The sequence below is a fragment of the Onychostoma macrolepis genome, chromosome 12 (genome assembly GCF_012432095.1).
Source record: "Onychostoma macrolepis isolate SWU-2019 chromosome 12, ASM1243209v1, whole genome shotgun sequence".
In the NCBI taxonomy this organism is placed as follows: Eukaryota; Metazoa; Chordata; class Actinopteri; order Cypriniformes; family Cyprinidae; genus Onychostoma; species Onychostoma macrolepis.
In genome coordinates this window covers 20451564-20473547 of record NC_081166.1, presented here as the reverse complement: position 1 = coordinate 20473547, position 21984 = coordinate 20451564, and the positions used below count along the sequence as shown (strand labels likewise).

The window sequence follows — 21984 nt, the reverse complement described above, 5'->3', positions numbered from 1 at the left end:
TTGAATGTGAGAATTTGCCCACTCAAGTCGGTTACGATGACGACGAACTGCAGTCAGGTCAAGACCTGATGAGGACGACGAGCATGCAGATGAGCTTCCCGGAGATGGTTTCTGACAGTTTGTGCAGAAATTCTTTGGTTATGCAAACCAATTGTTGCAGCAGCTGTCCGGGTGGCTGGTCTCAGACGATCTTGGACGTGAAGATGCTGGATGTGGAGGTCCTGGGCTGGTGTGGTTACACGTGGTCTGCGGTTGTGAGGACGGTTGGATGTACTGCCAAATTCTCTGAAACGCCTTTGGAGACGGCTTATGGTAGAGAAATGAACATTCAATTCACGGGCAACAGCTCTGGTGGACATTGCTGCAGTCAGAATGCCAATTGCACACTCCTTCAAAACTTGCGCATCTGTGGCATTGTGCTGTGTGATAAAACTGCACATTTTAGAGTGGCCTTTTATTGTGGCCAGCCTAAGGCACACCTGTGCAATAATCATGCTGTCTAATCAGCATCTTGATATGCCACACCTGTGAGGCATGTGTTGAGACAGTCGCGTTCCGATGCCGGTCTCCCCTCTGTGTCGCCGCGCAGCGCACAGCAGTGTAGCGTAGCGCACATTGATTGGCACATCACAGTCACAGACAGGCAGAGAGAGCCGCAGAAGTGAAGCCCTCCTTCCCTTTCCGGTTGTGTTTGTCTTGGTGTGGAGGCAGTATTGCCAAGTGGGCTACTTTAACACTGTTGCCGCGGGTTGAAGCGACCCCAATAACATGTTTTTTAGCCCTTGGAGTGCGAAATGTACCAGGGGAACCCCTGCCAAAAAGTGTATTTTACCCTCCGGGTATTTTACCGGGGGACTCCCCTCAAAATGTGATTAGTCTAGTTTTGGGCTAGTTTCGAGGAGCAATTGGGCGGGTTTTGCTGTGAAAACCTGGCAACCCTGTGTGGTGAGTGGTGATGAACAAAAGACTAAGTCACCTGTGCTTCAAATTTACAGGTAATTATCTAAAAGGCAAATATAGTTAATTTGTCTTGCTAACATCCATGACTCATGAGCTACCATGTAATAAGTTAGCTAAAGTTTAGCTAAGGCAATATAGGCTATCATGGGCATATACAGGTGCTGGTCATATAATTAGAATATCATCAAAAAGTTTATCTATTAAGTTGATTTATTTCACTAATACCATTCAAAAAGTGAAACTTGTATATTATATTCATTCATTACACACAGACTGATATATTTCAAATGTTTATTTCTTTTAATTTTGATGATTAGAGCTTACAGCTCATGAAAGTCAAAAATCAGTATCTCAAAATATTAGAATATTTACATTTGAGTTTGAATAAATGACCATCCCTACAGTATAAATTCTGGGTATCTCTTGTTCTTTGAAACCACTATAATGGGGAAGACTGCTGACTTGGCAATGATCCAGAAGACGAACATTGACACCCTCCACAAAGAGGGTAAGTCACAGAGGGTCATTACTGAAAGGTGTGGCTGTTTACAGAGTGCTGTATCAAAGCATATTAAATGCAAAGTTGACTGGAAGGAAGAATGTGGGTAGGAAAAGGTGCACAAGCAACAGGGATGACCGCAAGCTTGAGAATACAGTCAAGCAAAGCTGATTCAAAGACTTGGGAGAGCTTCACAAGGAGAGAACTGAAGCTGGAGTCAGTGCATCAAGAGTCACCATGCTCAGACGTCTTCAGGAAAAGGGCTAACAAGCCACTTCTGAACCAGAGACAACGTCAGAAGCATCTTAACTGGGCTGTGGAGAAAAAGAACTGGACTGTTGCTCAGTGGTCCAAAGTCCTCTTTTCAGATGAAAGTAAATTTTACATTTCATTTGGAAATCAAGGTCCCAGAGTCTGGAGGAAGCGTGGAGAGGCACAGAATCCATGTTGCTTGAAGTCCAGTGTGAAGTTTCCACAGTCAGTGATGATTTGGGCTGCCATGTCATCTGCTGTTGTTGGTCCACTGTGTTTTCTGATGTCCACAGTCAATGCAGTCGTATACCAGGAAATTTTAGAGCACTTCATGCTTCCTTCTGTTGACAAGCTTAATGGAGATGCTGATTTCATTTTCCAGCAGGACTTGGCACCTGCCCACACTGCCAAAGGTACCAAAAGCTGGTTCAATGACCATAGTGTTACTGTGCTTGATTGGCCAGCAAACTCGCCTGACCTGAGAATCTATGGGGTATTGTCAAGAGGAAGATGAGAGACACCAGACCCAACAATGCAGATGAGCTGAAGGCCACTATCAGAGCAACCTGGGCTCTCATAACACCTGAGCAGTGCCACAGACTGATCGACTCCATGCCACACCGTATTGCTGCAGTAATTCAGGCAAAAGGAGCCCCAACTAAGTATTGAGTGCTGTACATGCTCATACTTTTCAGTTGGCCAAGATTTCTAAAAATCCTTTCTTTGTATTGGTCTTAAGTAATATTCTAATATTTTGAGATACTGATTTTTGACTTTCATGAGCTGTAAGCTCTAATCATCAAAATTAAAAGAAATAAACATTTGAAATATATCAGTCTGTGTGTAATGAATGAATATAATATACAAGTTTCACTTTTTGAATGGAATTAGTGAAATAAATCAACTTTTTGATGATATTCTAATTATATGACCAGCACCTGTATATTACATTTACATTTAGTCATTTAGCAGACACTTTTATCCAAAGCGACTTACAAATGAGTAGAGATTGACCGATATATAGATTTACCAATATTTTTCCCGATATTTAAGCATTTTTCCATAATCTGTTATCGGTTTTGTAATATCGGATTCACAGGTAAACAGCGCTATCTTGTGGGAGTTTTGAGAATTGCGCGCAGGATAGCCATTGCAGCGCGTCTGAGGGGAGACGAGACAACAACAGCGTGCACAGGTACTTGATTTGCTGTAGTTAGTCAACTTTATTTAATGTTTCAGCCATAAATGCACAAATTACATGCTTTACATAAATGCCTGATTTGTAGGCCTAATTTATGCAGCTTGTCTTATAAGAAATAGAGACAAACTCAAAGAGTCACATAAGATAATCCGTCAGTCTGTCCCAAAAATGACATAACTTCGCCTGAATTAAATAATACGCAGCCATGAAAGAGCGCATGTTGGAAATAAAAGCGCTGAATCTAATTCTCTCTCTGTTGTCTATATGCTCATCATTAGTCTCGTGAAGCTGCTTTCATATTGCTGTGCACTCACCTGGTTGATGCTCAGGAAATGCTCCAGCACGGCCACCACATGTAACTTTTAAGAAGATTCACTTGTTTAAAACACGCTAAATTATATTAACATTTACTATATAACCATTATTTCCCTAATAAACATCTAAATAAATACAACTCTATGGAAATTGATTATTTATTATCTCCGCGATCGATCGCAGTTTGAGTAGCCTATAGTTCCGTGTAAATGCATAAACTGCGCTGTCAGCAGGCATTTCATAATCTATATTCTAGAACGACAAAAACATTATTAATAATTCTGATATAACATGCCAGTTGAGAAATGCAATAAAATACAATGTTTCGTTATATTCCAATATTCCAAAGAATATTATTCAGTGAATTAACATTATCCAGTGAATTATTCTTCACTCTTTAGCCTATTAAACAGCTTATAAACCTACTAATACTGTAGTTTAAAATGAAGTTGATATGACTCCTGTCCTTTATTTTCTCCATTTGAAAACATTAGACATTCTACATTTATTTTGCTTATTGTTAATATTAGTGTTGCTGCTGATTCTTTTTTATAAATATGTTTTTTTTTATTATTATTGTTGTAATATGAAGATTAAATTTATCATGAAAGACTGCTAATTCTCAAAACATTTTTTTTTTAAGATGACTGAAAGGAGGAAAAACCAAAGTGAAGTATGTACTTACTTCACTCAGTCTTTAATTTACTTTATAACAGTAAATAAATATTGGTTCTGCATATCGGTTATCGGGCACATAAACATGCAAATAACTGGTATCGGTATCGTAATAAAAAAAAAAATCAATATCGGTCGATCACTACAAATGAGGACAGTGGAAGCAATCAAAATCAACAAAAGAGCAATTATATGCAAGTGCTATAACAAGTCTCAGTTAGCTTAACGCAGTAGAGTTTTTTAAATTATATAATAAATAAAAAGAAAACAGATAGAATAGAAAAAGAATAGAGCAAGCTAGTGTTAGAGGCCTTTTTTGCTTTTGTTAATTGTATAATAAATAAAAAGAAAACAAACAGGTAGAAAAAGATTAGAAAAAGATTAGAAGATTAGTTTTTTTATTTTTTTATTTATAAGAATAGAATTAGAATAGAGAGTGCTAGAGTTAGAGGGTCAAATAAAGGTGGAAGAGATGAGTTTTTAGCCAATTCTTGAAGATAGCTAAGGACTCAGCTGCTCGGATTGAGTTGGGCAGGTCATTCCACCAGGAGGGAACATTTAATTTAAAAGTCTGTGAAAGTGATTTTGTGCCTCTTTGGGATGGCACGATAAAGCGACGTTCACTTGCAGAATGCAAACTTCTAGAGGACACATAAGTCTGAAGTAATGAATTTAGGTAAAGGGGTGCCATGCCAGTGGTGGTTTTGTAGGCAAACATTAATGCCTTGAATTTTATGCAAGCAGCTTTTGGTAGCCAGTGCAAATTGATAAACAGAGGTGTGATGTGCATTCTTTTTGGCTCATTAAAAATGAATCTTGCTCATTATTATATCAGGCCTACAATAACACCAAAAGAATTAAACCAATTTACTGTCTTGTGCAAAATAAACAAATAATTAGTGAAAATATGTCCCTCTCCTTTGTGCAGTCATTATTCTAAATATATACTTGAAACTAGTAGCATAGAAAACATGCACATTGTGGCTTAGTTAATAAAATTAGTGACTGCTAAAGAAGACCATGGTCTCTATGTGAACTGATTATTTTGTAGACATCTGTTGAAAAATGAAACAACATGAAACAATTAGGTGAGTGTGAGGGAATTAAAATAAATTGGTAATTCAGTCAAAGTTGTGTTAATATATATAACGTTTTGTTTAGAAAAAAAAAATTGAAACAAATATGAGAAGTGTCCTTTTTTTCTACTTGAGCCCCTTCCCCTCAAAATATCTGTGCACGTCCTTGCACAAGATACAGTATAAGAGCGCATGGTCATCTGTCAATCATTTGCGCCTCTAAGGGGCATTGTAAAACGCTTAACGTTGCTTAATGCGTTAAGAGAGTTTTTTTAAAGACCAAACTCAGTAAACACATTATTAATAAATTATAATACGTAACGGTTTTCTATGGGTAAAATGCTTAACGCGTTAAACGCATTGCGTTCTTATTATGAGCTCATTTGCTTGTCCTTAAATATTTTATAAATATATATTATAAAAATAGACAGAGAAACAATAAATGCATTAAACTATACATTACAATTATATCAAAAGAATAAATCATATAAATGAAAAACTTCAAATAATGAATAAAACACAAATATAACAAATACATTAAATTATAAATTAAAATGCTCCATCGGGACAAGACCACGGGAATCATGAGATATTCTCATTGTCCTAAGCTTTTGTTTTCTACCATCAACTCTGTATTAAATCCTCCCTCCGGGATCGGTACTAGTCATGGCCCAGAGTTGTGTGAGAAGTTCTGCAGCTTTTTTATAAATAAAATTGCTTGCATTAAATCGAAGATTGTTAGGAATCCGTCCCAGAAGGTTTGGTATTTACCTACGAGTTTAGCTAAATTTTCAAATTTTTATCCCATCTCGCACGCTGAGTTGTTGAATATAGTGTCTAGTTTAAGATCAAACACTTGCTCTCTTGATATTATACCAACGTCGCTATTAAAGGAAGTGATGGATGCAGTTGCACCGAATATTATTTCCGTTATCAACAGTTCCTTACAGACAAATTTAGTTCCATCCTATTTTAAACATGCAGTGGTTCATCCGCTGCTTAAGAAAGTAAATCTGGATCCAGCTGATTTTAACAATTATAGACCTATCTCGAAATTGCCATTCCTGTCCAAAGTATTGGAGAAAGCTGTTTTGAATCAGTTATCACCTTACTTAATTGAGAATAACATATTGGATCCCTTTCAGTCAGGTTTTAGATCTAAGCATAGTACTGAATCTGCTTTGTTAAGAGTGGTGAATGACTTGTTATTATTTGTGGATTCTGGAAATTGTGCAGTTTTGGTACTGTTGGATTTAAGTGCGGCTTTCGACACAGTAGATCACAATATTCTTTTAAACAGGTTAAAAACCGAGGTTGGTATTTGTGATTCAGCCTTAGCTTGGTTTGAATCCTATTTTACTGCAAGGAGTTTCTCTGTGGAGTTAGGTCAGTCTTATTCATCAACTGCTTCTGTTACTGGTGGAGTGCCGCAGGGCTCCATCTTGGGCCCTATTTTGTTTGCTTTATATATGCTCCCCCTTCGCTACATTTTTGAGTTTCACAAGGTCCCATATCACATTTATGCGGATGATACCCAGTTGTACATGTCAATCAAACCTGGTTCTAAGTCCTTATCAGCGTTGTTTGCTTGCGTAAATGACATCAAAAGCTGGATGGGTGATAATTTTCTTCAGTTAAATGAGAACAAGACTGAAGTCATTCTATTTGGCTCCCCTCATTTGGTTAACGCCCTGTCCTCTAGTTTAGGACCCTTGCAACCAAATATCCGTACTCACGTAAAGAACCTGGGTGTTGTTTTTGATTCAGAGTTGAAGTTCAACAAACAAATAAACTCTGTTGTGAGTGCTAGTTTTTTCCAGCTTAGGGGTTTACGTAAATTGAAATCTTTTTTATCTTTTGGTGATCTAGAGACAGCTATTCATGCCTTTGTTTCTACAAGGCTTGATTATTGTAATGCATTATATGCTGGTATCAACCAGTTTTCCCTTTCACATTTGCAACTGGTTCAAAATGCTGCAGCCCGTTTTTTAATAGGGAGGAAGAAGAGGGAGCACATCACTCCTTAATGCATTAAGCCACGCTAAGTGTTGTCCATACGGTAGGCTATTCTATGGGAGTAAATGCTTAACGTGGAATTAAACACACTGCATTCTTATTATGGGCTCATCTTCGCATTAAGGCCCCGATCACACCGAACACATTTTTTAGTTCTGAAAACATGAGACGCACTGCACTGCCTTTATTGGCGACTATTAAAAAAAGAGCAGTGTGCTGTGTTTTTTTTATGTTGCTAGGCAACCACCAAATCAACTGTCCTGTCAGTCTAATCAACTTGCTGTCTAATAAATTTGCTGTTAAAGGTGCTGTAGGAGATCTTGGAAAATGCAAACTTTAGCCTGATAGCACTGAAAGCGAACGTCCCACCCTCCCTGCAATCGTCGTCCAAAGCCACGCCCCCTGAACGCATATACGCTCACAGACCGAATAACAGAGACAGCATTACTACAATAGGCTACATCAGTGGTTCCCAATCCCAGCCCTCGCCATGATTCCAGTTCGAAGCGAGCGTATGTTACATACAAAGGGGATTAAAGTGTGCGAGACATAAATTTAAATAGTATTTATTTACAGAGGTATATTATGTCACACTTCACACTTCTCTAGTAAGATTCGCCTGTGTGTGAAGACGCTGCGCAGTGCAAATCCTTGAGTGAATGTTCCGAAGTGAAATAAACTTCAACGGATTTCCCCTGCTCAGGGAGTAGGGCGCAATGAACACTGTGTAGGGATCATATCAATCGGAACACAGTTCATGCATGTAGCTCACTTCTAACTAGCTGGTTATCTGAATCAGGTGTGTTAACTGAGACATGCAAAATATGCAGAGTGGGGGACGCGAGGACTGGAACTGGGAACAGCGCTGGGCTACATCATGTGTCATTCGCCGGTGAGAAAGCTTTATAGAACAGTTAGTAAAAGTACTACAATAACAGGAAGGAAGATCGGGTTGTTCATGTTTGTCTGCCATTCTCGCTCTGTCTGTGATTGCGCTAATGACGTATCCTGTCTGCGCGAATCGGGTACACAGAGGTATGCAAATACATATGTTGACAGGCAGGTAGGAAAGCAAATTAAAATGCTCGGACCGAGCGTTTTGATTGGACAAACATTTCTTGGTCCTACACCTTCCACAGAATATATAAATACAGCTAAATACATTTAGACCACTTAACTTAATGATTGCTATCGGGATGTGAGGAGACTTTCAACCAGCATAACAAAAAATGTTTCTGAAGACAATCACCTATTGCACCTTTAAGTAAACTGTCATATTAACAAAAACCTTAAAAAATACAGCTCTGGGTAAAACCCGCAACAGACACCACAAGTCTCTCATCCATTATTGCAGTCTACAGACTGTCTAAGCAACTGTAAACTTTCGTCACCACAACAGAAGGCCCGCCTCTCCATTCATTCGATTGGACAATGGAAAAAAAACGCGATGACATGGGGCGCTTTCCCGCTCAGAGTTGCTTTTTTTTTTTATTTTTTTTTTTAATCAACTTTAGGCAAAAATGAAGTTTCGCCTGAAAAACTTCAGGTGCAAAATGCGAGGCGCAGCAGGCGGCGAAAATGCGAGGCGCCCAGGGGTCATAAAATGTGCGCAGAATGCTCACTGCCAACAGAAAACAATTCAAAAAAGGCGCCTCTCGCTGCAAAAAACGCGTTCGGTGTGATCGGGGCCTAAGCCAGGTCAAGCTTTTTAGAATGTCCCTGTCAAGGTTGCGTTTGTTACAATAGTAACAGTAGACTATGCATTGTGTTTTGAAAAATCAAACAATCATTGTTCAAAGAATTAAAAGAAAGGAATAAAATGTACTGTAATAAGTGTAGAATTGCACTGTCTGTTTACTCACTTTCATCAATTGGAGTGAGAGAAACAGTGAGAGATGTTGAGACGGGTGAAAAGTGTTTGGGTGATTATTGACCTATTGTGCGTACCGTTGTTGCTCCCGCTGTTAGCAGGGGATAATCGCATTTGGGGTAAAAAAGACAGATATATGTATTATGCCAAGAAGATTGTCTGTTCGTTCACACAGGCACAAACTGACTGGCAGCTGCCTTTAGCAGAGCCTTTACCGAATACCTCCATTGATCAAAGCATTCTGCACGGTCATCTGTGAGTGACATCACCTCCCAATACAAACATGCCCCATAGTATAGTCCTGCCCCTCACATTGATTGATAGCTTTCCGTGTAGACATCAGAAATTCAAATGCAAAAGGAATTGTGATTCCATTTGAGTTTTGGCAGGTTACATGCACGGCACAGAGAGAGTGAAAAAGCAAATGTGGTAATTAATATTGCTATTTAAATATGACAGGCTCATAACTCGTAAGACATGGGAAATACAGTTGCAAATGGACTTTGCTTTTTCATTTGAAATGTGGCAGTCACTGTGCGAAAATGCAAATGGTAATGCAAGATTTGCAACTGCATTTAGATTGTCACAATTTATGCATCCACATATGGAAAACGCAATTGAAAATACAATTTGCAATTCCTTTTGAAAATTGCCCTGAATATTCCTCCATAGACTTATTTGCTTTCTATTTGCTTTAATAATAAGAACAAGCTGCAACTGCCATGACGTTACTCCATGCAGAAAACATTTCATCACAGCACTGAATATTGTAATTTATTTAACCAATATTATCAGTTAAACTCAGGACCTGAATTTCATCCTGTGAAAAACCTACGGAAAAACATGAGATAGTCTCTGTTCATTTTAACCAATAAGAAATGGATTGCAGCTTTTATGACTTTATTCTTGCTTTTATAGTTCATTTGAGACAGTTTTTGTCATTATTTTAATGGCAAATGACGATAGTGCATTATTGTAATATGAGTGTGCCCCAGCACTATATAGTGGGCTTGCTCTCCCATAGTGATCGTGGCTCTGCGGTCCCTCAGATATTGTAACATAAATATTGTATCATAAATGTGTGCAGGAATTTCCCTCATTTTAAACTTGAAAACTGCGGGAACTATGCAAACTATGTGATAGGCTATAGGCTATGTGCAATCCCACACCAAAATTCAGGACCTGATTAAACATAACTCTGCTATACAGAGATTTGTGAAATACATTTGTGAAATACAGAATTGTCCTTCTTACCTTTCTGGGCCTAGAACATGGGTAGTTGCATTGCTGTCTATGCACGGTCAGAAAGCAATCGGATTTCATCAAAATATGTTAATTTGTGTTCTGAAGATGAACAGAGGTCTTGCGGGTTTGGAACAACATGAGGGTGAGTAATTAATGACAGCATTTTCCTTTTTGGGTGAACTATCCCTTTAATAGCAGAAGATAATAACTAATAATAATAATAACCCCTTTGATATAGTAGTCAACTAAAGTCATCCACGTTTAGTTTCAAAACATCTAACTTAAGATCAATTCTACACCTACGGTTTCAAACAGGATTATATACATACCTGTAGCACTGCCCATTTTTTTTATATATGATAAAGAGAATGGCATCAAGCGATTCATCTTCAGGAAGAAACATGCTGGCAAATCTACACAGTTCGAGTTTGTTACAGAAGAAAATGATGGAGTCCTAGAGGGGGGGGGGGAAATATCTTGAATGAAAAATGAAGCTTTAGATAAACAGTTAATAAACCATTAACAAGACAAGTGGAACAACAAGTACATACTTCTCATGCAAAGCTATCGTATATAATGCACAAGCCACATAGGTCAAGAAAATTATGCTCTTCCATTGAAGAAATTACACCAGATTACACTCTGGTAGAGAAAATTTTCATTTTTAATTGAACTAATTCTTTGTAAATCTGACCCTTTGTTGTCCACTGGATGAGATCCTGTGATAAGAGGAGCGATGGGTAGCTTGTAAACCGATGTGGTGCCCTCAACAGTCACCGACACACTCACACCTAAAGTACGGGGAACTGTGGAACACAAAAGAAGATATTAACCAATATCCTTAATTATAAAAACTTTTTTTTTTTTTTTTAAAGTAAATATATTCAACTATTTTTGTTGACACTGTTTTCTTACTATTGACATCAGTGTAGTTCAGTTGGGCTCCTGTTCCCTCCTCAAAGATGTCATTTGGAGAAACATAACACTGTAGAGATACTAGATGACCGCCGCTCCTCGCCGTCAACAGACCCACACTGCCGTGAAGTATTGTCTCCACAGTGTTGGCATTAGTGGCTATCCTATGGTAGAAATTGACTGAGTAATTACACCCTTTCAAAAATAATAACAGTGGTTTCCTGATATACACGATGGTGCTGAGTGTCAACACAGCTACAGAACTGGTGACTTGTCTGAAAACATTCTGCATGATTGCAGTACAGAAAAGGCAGCACAAATTGGCTGCATGCTGGTCTCTAAAACATGCTTATCTACAGCAAGGAATCGTGAACATCAGAGGTCAGTGCTCGCGCAAAACAATTCTATTTCTATATGTAGAGTATGCCTGACTGAACAGCTGCTTAATCCACTTTATCCAAAAACTGTTACTCTCAGTTCATTACATACTGAAATAACGTCTGACCACTGCATCAAAAGCATATCACGATGGCATAAAAATTATGAATAACTGATCCATTACATTGAATGTAAAATTATGTTCTCAAAGCTTTGTAGGAATTGTAGACTGAAACTGCCTTTTTTTGCTATATGTTTAAAATGAAAATATTCACAAATATATCAATCAACTCATACAGCGGCAAGAATGAATTTATGAATTCATTATAGATTAGGGCTGCCCCTAATAGTCGACTAACCGTTAGTTGATGAGAAGAAGCTTGGTCGAGTCGACCAAAATTTTATTAGTCGCAGGAAAAATATACAACTAAAAACATCCACAGGAAGTGGCAAAGTCACGCAGTCTGATATGGACAGATTGTTAACAACTGGTCTTAAAGGGTTACTTCACCCCAAAATGAAAATTTTGTCATTAATCACTTACCCCCATGTCGTTCCAAACCCGTAAATGCTTTGTTCGTCTTCAGAACACAATTTAAGATATTTTAGATGAAAACCAGGAGGCTTGTAACTGTCCCATTGACTGCCAAGTAATTACCACCGTCAAGGCCCAGTATGAAAAGCATAGTCAGGAAAGTCCATCTGCCATCAGTAGTTCAATCTGAATTTTATGATGCGACGAGAATACTTTTTGTATGCAAAGAAAATAAAAATACCGACTTTTTTTAGCATTGAAATTACATACAAATGGATATAGACCCTTTTTCTGTTAGTAAACATTGTGACGTTTTTCTGTGGGCAGGACTGTGGAGGCAGAAAGATTCCACTGAGCGCTTCACTAACGTTAGCTATGAAGTTTGTTAGCATGTTTTTTTAACAATGGCTGGAGAAAATCCAATTTGACCTGCATATGTAAGGTCACTCACTGTGCAGGACCATGATTGTTATTTAAATAAGTTAACTTTAATGGATAAAATCAGATTGGCCAACCCTATGCTCATGGATGGACGACCTGACAGGATTACCTCCGATTGAGTGACTCGAGTCGCATATAACTTTAGAGAAACCTAACGAGTAGTAAAGAGAAACTCACCTGTGTCTATCTAGTCATGAAGATGTACATATATTTCAGTTTCAGCAGGCAACTATTTTTACAGCTAATGTTGAGATGTGAGAGTGAACTGGGCCAAAATATAAAAAGTAGGTTAAACATTCAATGTGATGCATATATTATTTGAAGATGTATGTATCATGGCCAAATAGTTATTTTGAAGTATATACATCCTGTAAATTATGTAAGTTAAGTTAACAATACTTTACATACAATACATTTGAAGGAAGATGTGAATAGTTTCTACAAATAAAAATTCCAGAAATTAATTTTGAACTTTCTGTATTTGATTATTCTTTCTTACTAAGTTCTTTAATAAGTCCAGCCACTATCAATCACAACAATGTATATTACAGATGATTAAGCATATAAATCGTCAGTTTGTTGTTACACACATGCACACAGACATTACTTCATAGTTGTGAGATGCATAAGAAATTTTTAGACACGTAACACAAACCATAATCCATAACAACAAAAGACAATACTTTATTTAACCTTTCCTGATAAGAAGTGTGTGCTGCAAACGCAAGCATTTTTGACGATCGTTTCTGTCAACTCGTTTAACCACAGCTGTCGTCGTTTTTTTGTCTGGGAGTGGCAGCAGGTATGCGTTAAAATTTCAAATTGGAGCCTGTACTACGTCGATTTATGCATCCAACATCACAACAAGATGATATTTTAAGCTCTTTATGTAGCCGAATCTGCGCTGGTTTGAATTAGCCGCCTCCTGTTTTCCCTTTGTTTTGCCTCCAGCTAGTGTTAATAAGTTATTATAAGTAATAAGTTATTTTTTGTCCTGTTTTTAACACCCTTCATCAGAACGCTCTGTTTGAATGGGCATGACGGATTGTAGATTCGGAAGTCTCGGACGCCCACTGCTATGATTGGCTAATAGTTGTGTATGTTTGACAGCGTACATTCTTCATAGATGGACGCTGCTGTGATTTAGGTTAAAAAACAAAACAAAACAAAAAACATAATACATATCAAATGACCTGTAAGAAGAGACAAAACAATAGTGACCATGTAATGAAAACAGTTACTCTCACTTGTGTAGCAACATTATTGTCGAATGCAATATAATCGGCACAGCATCATCTTTTAGTTTCAATCTTTTTGAAAATCCTGCATCGAATTGTGCCTTGTTTGTAAACAAATCCGCGGTAAAATGAAGTGAACAAAGTTCCAAGTTCTTGCTGACTCTTTCATTCTTTCACTCTTTCCTAAAGTTGGGATCAGAAGGAAGGCAACGCAAACACTCTTTGGTTTCTGCGTAGACCTGCGCATTCGCCTCTCTTGTAAACACTACATGCGTGAATCGGTGGGCAGGGCTAAACAGGCAGTGACATTGAAGCAGGCGCTGATATTCTTCTGCAGAGGCAGTGCTTATCCACACTATTACATCATAAGCCCTATTCGGACAGAACTAGTTTTACATGGCGTCGTTAGAGAAATTTGTGTTTCACAGTTTTTGTACTTAGCGATTTTAATCCCATCCAAATCTGTGTTTTTCACACACAACCTCTGTAATAATTCCAGAACAAATTACCTACTGTTTTTCGGCAAACTCCGTTATCATCTGAGAAATCTAATCCCGTCCAAATGCGAATGTCTGTGATTGCCGACATTATTTTTTTCACAACACGTTTCCTTGTGTGTTTTGGCCAACATGAATTACCGTAGACGCTCTTACCGCACAGCATGCACATTTTTTATATAAAAAAATAACAATAAAATCAACAGCCAGATCACATAAACTGTTAAGAATGGCTACTGTAATATAATAATAATAATAATAATAATTCTTCATTACATTTATATAGCGCTTTTCTGCTTTTCTAAGCACTCAAAGCGCTCTACATTGTCAGGGGGTATCTCCTCATCCACCATCAGTGTGCAGCATCCACTTGGATGATGCGACGGCAGCCATAGTGCACCAGAATGCCCACCACACACCAGCTTTTTAGTGGAGAGGAGACAATTTTTTTTAGAGATTTTTTTTTACAAATAAAAAAATAAAATTGCTAAAGTAACCACATATTAACAATAGTTTTGCTATAACTAGCCATATAGCGTCACCGTGGTATTTGTTGTAAAACTGGTTATACTATCAATCCGAATGACTATACGCAATGCACGCATGAGTGTGTGATCTCTGAAATGCCCAGATGTCCAAAACAGACCCTCCCACCTCAGTGTCACGTGTCAAAACAAACAGCACATGCTCTCGCTCTCGTACTGTCTAATGACAGTGGACATTCTCAGCCGCTTCAGCAACGGATGCAACCCTGAAAAACTATTGCCATGTATTTTTGCAGATAGCCGATAGTTCCGGCAATCAACTATTGGTGCCAATTAATTGCCAAAAACTGACCAACTGGTCGACCTCAACCAAGGACTGTCTTCAGCGCAAGAATCAGCAGATAAAGGGTTACCGATTACCATATTTATGTACTACATTATAAAACATAATACAGTAACACCATAATATATAATTGCAATAGTAACATGTCCAAAATAGTACTTTTTTGCTACTGTATAATACTGTGGAAATATTTTTTTCTTGGCAAAGAAAAAAATGTGTGTACCTGAACATATGCATCATCTTGGTGAGGTCTAACTCCAGAGACTGAAGTGCTAAGTACATCTTTGTCTTCAATTTGCTGTGGAATAAAATGAGAAAAATAAATAAATAAATGCAAATAGTAAAAGGAACTGAAAGATAATGAATAAAACACACAAAAAAAAGGGAAACCACACTTGTCTCCAGGGAGCTTGTAAAGGTTGACCAGACCCTTCAGGTGTTTGGAAAACTCATCAAAATTTTTGTCCCTGTTTACAAAAAAAAAAAAAAAGTTATTGTTAGATGCATTACTTGTCCAGTACACAACATCACAGTTGTTACCTTAAAATACAGAGCTGAGTTCTTGAATCTGACAGGCTTTATGAGGGTAAGTAGTAGAGATGCACCGATACCGATACTGAGCTCCTGTGCTCGTACTCGTTAAAATGCCCCGATACTAAACGCCGATACCACACAGCATGTGATATGTGCCATATTCAGACAAAGAAACTCCGACAACAGAAAAACAGACAGCAGAATGGAGTTATTAGAGATTAAGGATGTCTACGAAGTATATGTATGCAATGAATTTAATGTTAAACATTCAGTATTAAAGCCTGTAAAGCTGATGTGCGCGAGCTGATGGACTAAGCAAAGCACGCTGAGTAGATTGAGCGAATCGAGTGAATATCCCTTTCTCACAGACATCACTGGATAGTTTGTAGTTCGGGCGGATGTGTCAAAAACAAGTAAGTAAAACAATGCACAAGTTACTTAACGGTAGGGAGGAAGGGAGAGAGAGAGAGAGAGAGAGTGCGCGCGCACTTCTGTTGTGTGATCTTTATTGATGTTTGCTCACTTAGCACACGCATCATTTGGCTTATAACTAAATCGTAAATATAAGACAATTTATAGGGGCATTCACTATAAACCATCATTTATTTTCAACCTTAAGCATACACGACTTTCTGTCAAAAGTGAAACTAAAAGCCTGTGTAAAATGCGCTAGGCTGTTCTGTACTTGTCCCTCTCATTCTGCACCAGTACAAATACGTGCGCACGTTGCACATGTTTTGCTTGCTTCATGAGTGATTCTGCATTATATGAGTGGCTTGTTTGGAATATAAATCGCAGCACGTTTCAGATGAAAAAAAAGGGACTTTTATTTCTGAAAATATCACAGTTAGATTTATAACGAGTGGTTCCCTGCATTATTACAGCAAAACGCGTGATTACAGTACTAAGTTGCTCCAATGGAAAATTTATACAAATTTGGGACCAAAAATTATTCAGACTGAGTCTGGGAAAAAAACTGAACTTCAGGTTTGCATGAACCTGGTTGACAGCATGCCCAGGAAACTACAGGCTGTCATGAAGGCTAAGTGTTGCCCGACAAAAGTATTGATAGTTGTGTAAATATTGTCATACTAACAGCTGTCTGAATAATTTTTGGTTGATTGTAATCCATTATATACCTTTCTATCAAAGTTATCTGACATTATCAAGCTGAATTTGTTCTGACACAGTTAGTTCTTGTCATATTTTATTACCATTTTCTAAACTATAACGAATAAACTCTGATAATGTGAGAAATGTTGAAGGCTGAATAATGCTGAATAAATTTTAGTTTGACTGTATCTATTTGATAAATGAAGTTAACCAACTAACATTGTACATACTCTTTTGGTTTCTGTACCCAATATTTTAAAGATTTACAAATGCAATGAAAATATCGGTATCGGTACTCGGTATCGGCAAGTAGCAAAAATAAAAGTATCGTTTCGAGCGAATACTGGAAAAAGTGGTATCGGTGCATCCCTAGTAAGTAGTATAAAGTAGGATGCTGGTTCAGTTTTGGTGATTGCATTACAGTTGTACTTTTTTTTTGTATCCTTTTGGACACACTTAAAATAACAGAAGCTTAGGCTGTTTCTTAAGTAAAATATTTATTTAGTGGCATAAAGTTAGTAAAGCTTTTTTTATCTGTCAAATGATAGAAAGGGTTCTATATTATCCATAATCGGTAAATGGTTGTAAAAAGCTATTATATCAATATGTAACAATGTTAAGGCTGGTGAGTTTGTTTCGAAGCATATGTGTTTTGATGTGCAATGTATTTGACTGGGCGACATAAATTACAGACCCTCAAAAGTTTGTTGAGGCCCTAAACAGCATATTCCACTTTGCAGATTTACTTTCCCTTAACTTACCTTAAATGTTGTATCAGCTCAGGACAACTCTACATGACAATGAGACAAAAAAGTAAGATCACAGGGCAAAAAGACATACAACTTTATTATGCTATCCACAATAACCACATAAGTCTTCCTCTCACCACAGGGTTTTCACCATGGTGGGCCACTTTTACGTCCACAAGCTTTCCTGCTTTATCCAAATGCACCTCAACGTAGAACATATCTGAGGTGATATAACACTCAGTACGCGAGGGGCTCAGGTGAGATCCCAACCTGTAGGCACATAGCACCACAACAAGAGAAAGACCAAATATACCATTTAGCTTATTAAATCATTTGGATGCCTTAAAGTAAAGTTAGATCAAGTAAAACAGAAATAAAAACACGTTAGTTATGTAATATATAACACCAAGGCTTGAGTAAGTACAGCATTTTCCTAAGAAGTCCTGTTTTGAGGCTTGTATTGTATGTATTTGTTTTCCCTTGATATACTGAATTTATGTTGGCACACTCTAGCTAAATCATGACAATATTAGATTGCGAACAATTAAAACATCTCCAACACCTGCCTTTAGAGAAAAGATTATTAGTATCATCCTACAGTGCACATTTTATCAGTTGCAGTATATATATTAATATAGTAGTAGAGAGATCCTGGTGCCCTCCTCGGATCTCTCTACTATCTGGGCTGGCCTTCAGAGGGATCCTTTTGAGCCACTGGATTCAGTTGAGCTTAAATTCCTGTCTGCTAAAACAGAGCTCCTAACAGCGCCCTCATCCATCAAGAGGGTAGGGGACCTCCAAGCATTTTCAGTAAGCGAAGAGTGCCTTGTGTTCGGGCCGGCCTACTCTCACGTTGTCCTGAGACCCCGGCCTGAATACGTGCCCAAGGTTCCCACCACGCCCTTCCATGATCAGGTGGTGAACCTGCAAGCACTGCCCTCGGAGGAGGCAGATCCAGCCTTGGCGTGCTGTGTCCCGTAAGAGCATTGCGCATATACGTGGACCGCACCCGGAGCTTAAGAGGCTCTGAGCAGCTCTTTCTCTGCTATGGAGGAAAGGGAAGGCTGTCTCCAAGCAGAGGTTGACCCACTGGACAGTGGATGCCATTGCCTTGACGTACCAATCCTAAGGCGAGCCGTGTCCCCTGGGGGTGAGGGTTCACTCCACACGGAGTATCGCCTCCCCTTATGTGTTGGCGCATGGCGCCTCTCTAGCAGACATTTGCAGAGCTGCGGGCTGGGCGACACCGAACACCTTCGGGAGATTTTACAATCTCCGCATTGAGCCAGTTTATTCCCGTGTGTTGGGTAACAGGTAAGTGTCTCTAAACTCATCCTTTCCAGTCATCCTACTACTTGTCGGCTTGATCCTATTCCATCTCATCTCCTTCAAGCCATTTCTCCTACAGTTGTATCTGCACTCACTCACATCGTTTACACATCCCTCCACACTGGAGTTTTACCCTCAGCATTTAAACAGGCTCGTATAACCCCACTTCTTAACTCTTTCAACACCATTGACGAGATATCTCGTCAATTAAGAGACAACGCTTCCCCGCCATTGACAAGTTTTTATGGCAATCCGTGTTCTAGGTGTATTACGGTAAGGAAAGCCCTAGCGCATGTCCTGAATGAGTTACGGGACTTCCGGGTCTTTAGGGTACGAATAGAAGACGATCAGCATAAATAGAAGGATCAGAGATAATGTAGATCATATATAGATCATATAGCCTATGTAGATCATGCTTTGACCATTTTGAATCTGATCGGGACGATGTAGTCAGTGAGAGAGATGCATTTACAGACACAGAAACATATGTAGTTGTAACCGATCCGTCGATCTGAATAGGGGTGTGTGTGTGTGTGGGCGCGATCTATCTGTATAGATCTCTCTATATATCTATCTATCTGCATGCATGCATGCATGCATGTATGCATGTGTGGGTGCGTGCGTGCGTAATAATCTTTCATTTGCGCAAAAGAATTATAATACGAAAGGCTCCAATACAGCGCAGAATGATGTGCTTGAAGCAGCACGGAGTCACAGCGCGCAGGCTGCACAGCCCTCCGAGTCCGCATAGAAAAGTTCAAAGTACAAAGGGAAATTATATTGATGCGTAGTGTATTAAATCTGTGCGTTAGTTTATTAAGCCTTTTCTTTTAACAGTTTTAAACCTCAGTTACTGTGCGCGCTTAAAGAGAGTTTGACTGTAGTAACCAAATGTGACAGACAGACGCAGCGGTGAGAAGAGTTTACCTGAACTTGAATTTAACGACTTAAATATTCATCTGTACCTCAGATTAAACTATGGAACAGCTTCAGAACACTTGAAATATAGTGCACGAAAACTTAATGGTGCTTTATAATGTTTTTGTGCCTTTCGTGGGGCTCAACAATAACACAGAATAGTATATGCACAATATTGGATTTGGATCAGTCTCGTCTGATCGATACCCGATCCGCAGAAAATGACCGTATCAGAGCCGATACCGATACTAAGTATCGGATCGATGCATCCCTAGTTGTGATTGATGATGAGCTGAATTTCTCAGACCACATTGCTAAAACTGCCCGGTCCTACAGATTTGCTTTATACAATATTAGGAAGATCAGGCTCTTTCTTTCGGAACATGCAACACAACTCCTTGTTCAAGCTCGTTTTGAACGACACATTATTGTGCCATCCCAAAGAGGTACAAAATCACTTCCACTGACTTTTTCATTAACTGTTCCCACCTCGTGGAATGACCTGCCCAAATCAATCAGAGCAGCTGAATCCTTAGCCATCTTCAAGAAAGATCTCTTCCATCTTTATTTGACCCTCTAACTCTAGCACTCTCTACTCTAATTCTATTTTATCTATCTGTCTTCTTTTTATTTAAAAGAAAAACCACACACACTTGACCCTCCATCAATTGCATATTTATTCTCTAACTGCTAGCCTTTCTTGAAAAACTAACACTAGCTTTCTTTTTTCTATTCTATCTACTTATTCTATCTACTTAAAACCTTGCTACGTGTACTGCGTTAGGCTAACCGAGACTTGTCATAGCACTTGCATGTTGTTGCAACTTTTGTTGGTTTTGATTGTTTCTATTGGCCTCATTTGTAAGTCGCTTTGGATAAAAGTGTCTGCTAAATGACTAAATGTAAATGTAAATATATGTGTGTAAATGTAAATATATGTAAATATATGTGTGTAAATGTAAATATATGTAAAAATATGTGTGTAAATGTATATATATATAAAAATCTCACATGTTCTGCCGAGCAATGGACTCCAGGCGATCCGTCATTGATGGCAACGAAGATACTTATGATGAGGAATGCAATGTAAAAGAAACAGGAAAAACAAGAGATTCAGACATTGAAGTGATATTCAAATTAGATTAACCACAATACATGTAAGGAATAATTCGGTCAGGAATGAACAATACACGTAAGGAATAATAACTCTGCTTCTACATTCTACATTCGCCGTGCATTCCCTTAAATAATTGCAAGAACGTTCGTCAGCCAATCAGATTCAAGCATTCAGCGGCCCCGTAGTATAAGTAAGGTATAATTAATATTACCAGAAAAAAAAATACAAAAATAAAAGCATCACAATGTTCATTAATGGGGTCATGAACAGCCTTTGTTTTTTTTTTATTTTGTATTGTTCTCTGAGGTCCACTTATAATGTTAATCAAGATTTTTACATCAAAAAACATCATAATTTAGAAGTAATAGGCTATTTTATGTCCTGTTTTGACCCCTGTTTTGAGTTCTGAAGCTTACAGGATGTTTTTATAGCACAATGACCTCTTATTAGGGTTGGGTGGTATATCGAGTTTGTACGATATATCAATATATTATCACGGTATGATACGAGCGCATCTGAAAATATATCTATGGAGGACATAGACTGAACTTCTGCGGAGAAATTTATCAGTTCACGACCCTTTTAAAGTGATCTCAATACTTACTCCTCAATCTGAAGATCAACTTTTTGTTGTCAATGCTTTTCTTAGTTTATGAATAAAAAAAGACTTCTATAGTATGTATCTCCAGAAGTCCAAAAGTTAATTATCAAATTATCCATTTACCAAAAATATTGTTTAAAATAAGAAAGATCATTGTAGATCCTTCAGTTCAAAAGCATGAGTGAAAAAGTCATCACTTCCTCCCTTCCCAAACATGAATAAAAATCAGAAGGTATGTTGAAAGATACAGGACAAACTGAAATGTATCTTCTCTCAAATAATCACACAATCAGCATTTCAACCAAGGGGAAAATGTCAGTTTGTTCATTTATCTAAAGCTTGTTAGATAAATGAACTTTGGGAGAAGCATATTCTTAAAATTCTAAATACACTGTATATGTACAAAACTGTGTTTATATAATTTCCAATGAGCCAAACAACTTTAGTGCTAACAGTAATATGCGCCGCACAACATTATTGGTTATTTTGTGAAAAGTGCACTTTTCTTGAACAGTGTCACTATGCCATCACTAGATGATTTAGATCAAATTTATGTTCTATGTTTGGTCATTGGGAGTTGATAACATGGATGTAGCTACTGTGTGTCACGGTCATAGTGCCACCAGCTGGCATTAAGAACTGTGGAACTATTCTTCTTTTATTTAAGTCTTCTTTTATTTAC

At 38.1% G+C, this 21984-nt stretch overlaps 1 protein-coding gene across 2 annotated transcripts in view; it reads right to left on the bottom strand.

Moving 5' to 3' along the window:
* Positions 1-21984, bottom strand: part of med1 (mediator complex subunit 1) — a 119017-nt gene that overhangs the window by 36273 nt on the left and 60760 nt on the right. For both annotated transcript variants that reach the window (XM_058793056.1, XM_058793057.1), the window contains exons 4-11: positions 20596-20650; positions 17475-17607; positions 17350-17378; positions 15337-15408; positions 15165-15239; positions 11025-11188; positions 10804-10915; positions 10439-10563 (exon numbers count right to left, since the gene is read on the bottom strand). In XM_058793056.1, the coding sequence (XP_058649039.1) occupies positions 10439-10563; positions 10804-10915; positions 11025-11188; positions 15165-15239; positions 15337-15408; positions 17350-17378; positions 17475-17607; positions 20596-20650 (765 nt within the window). The remainder of the gene's footprint in view (positions 1-10438; positions 10564-10803; positions 10916-11024; positions 11189-15164; positions 15240-15336; positions 15409-17349; positions 17379-17474; positions 17608-20595; positions 20651-21984) is intronic.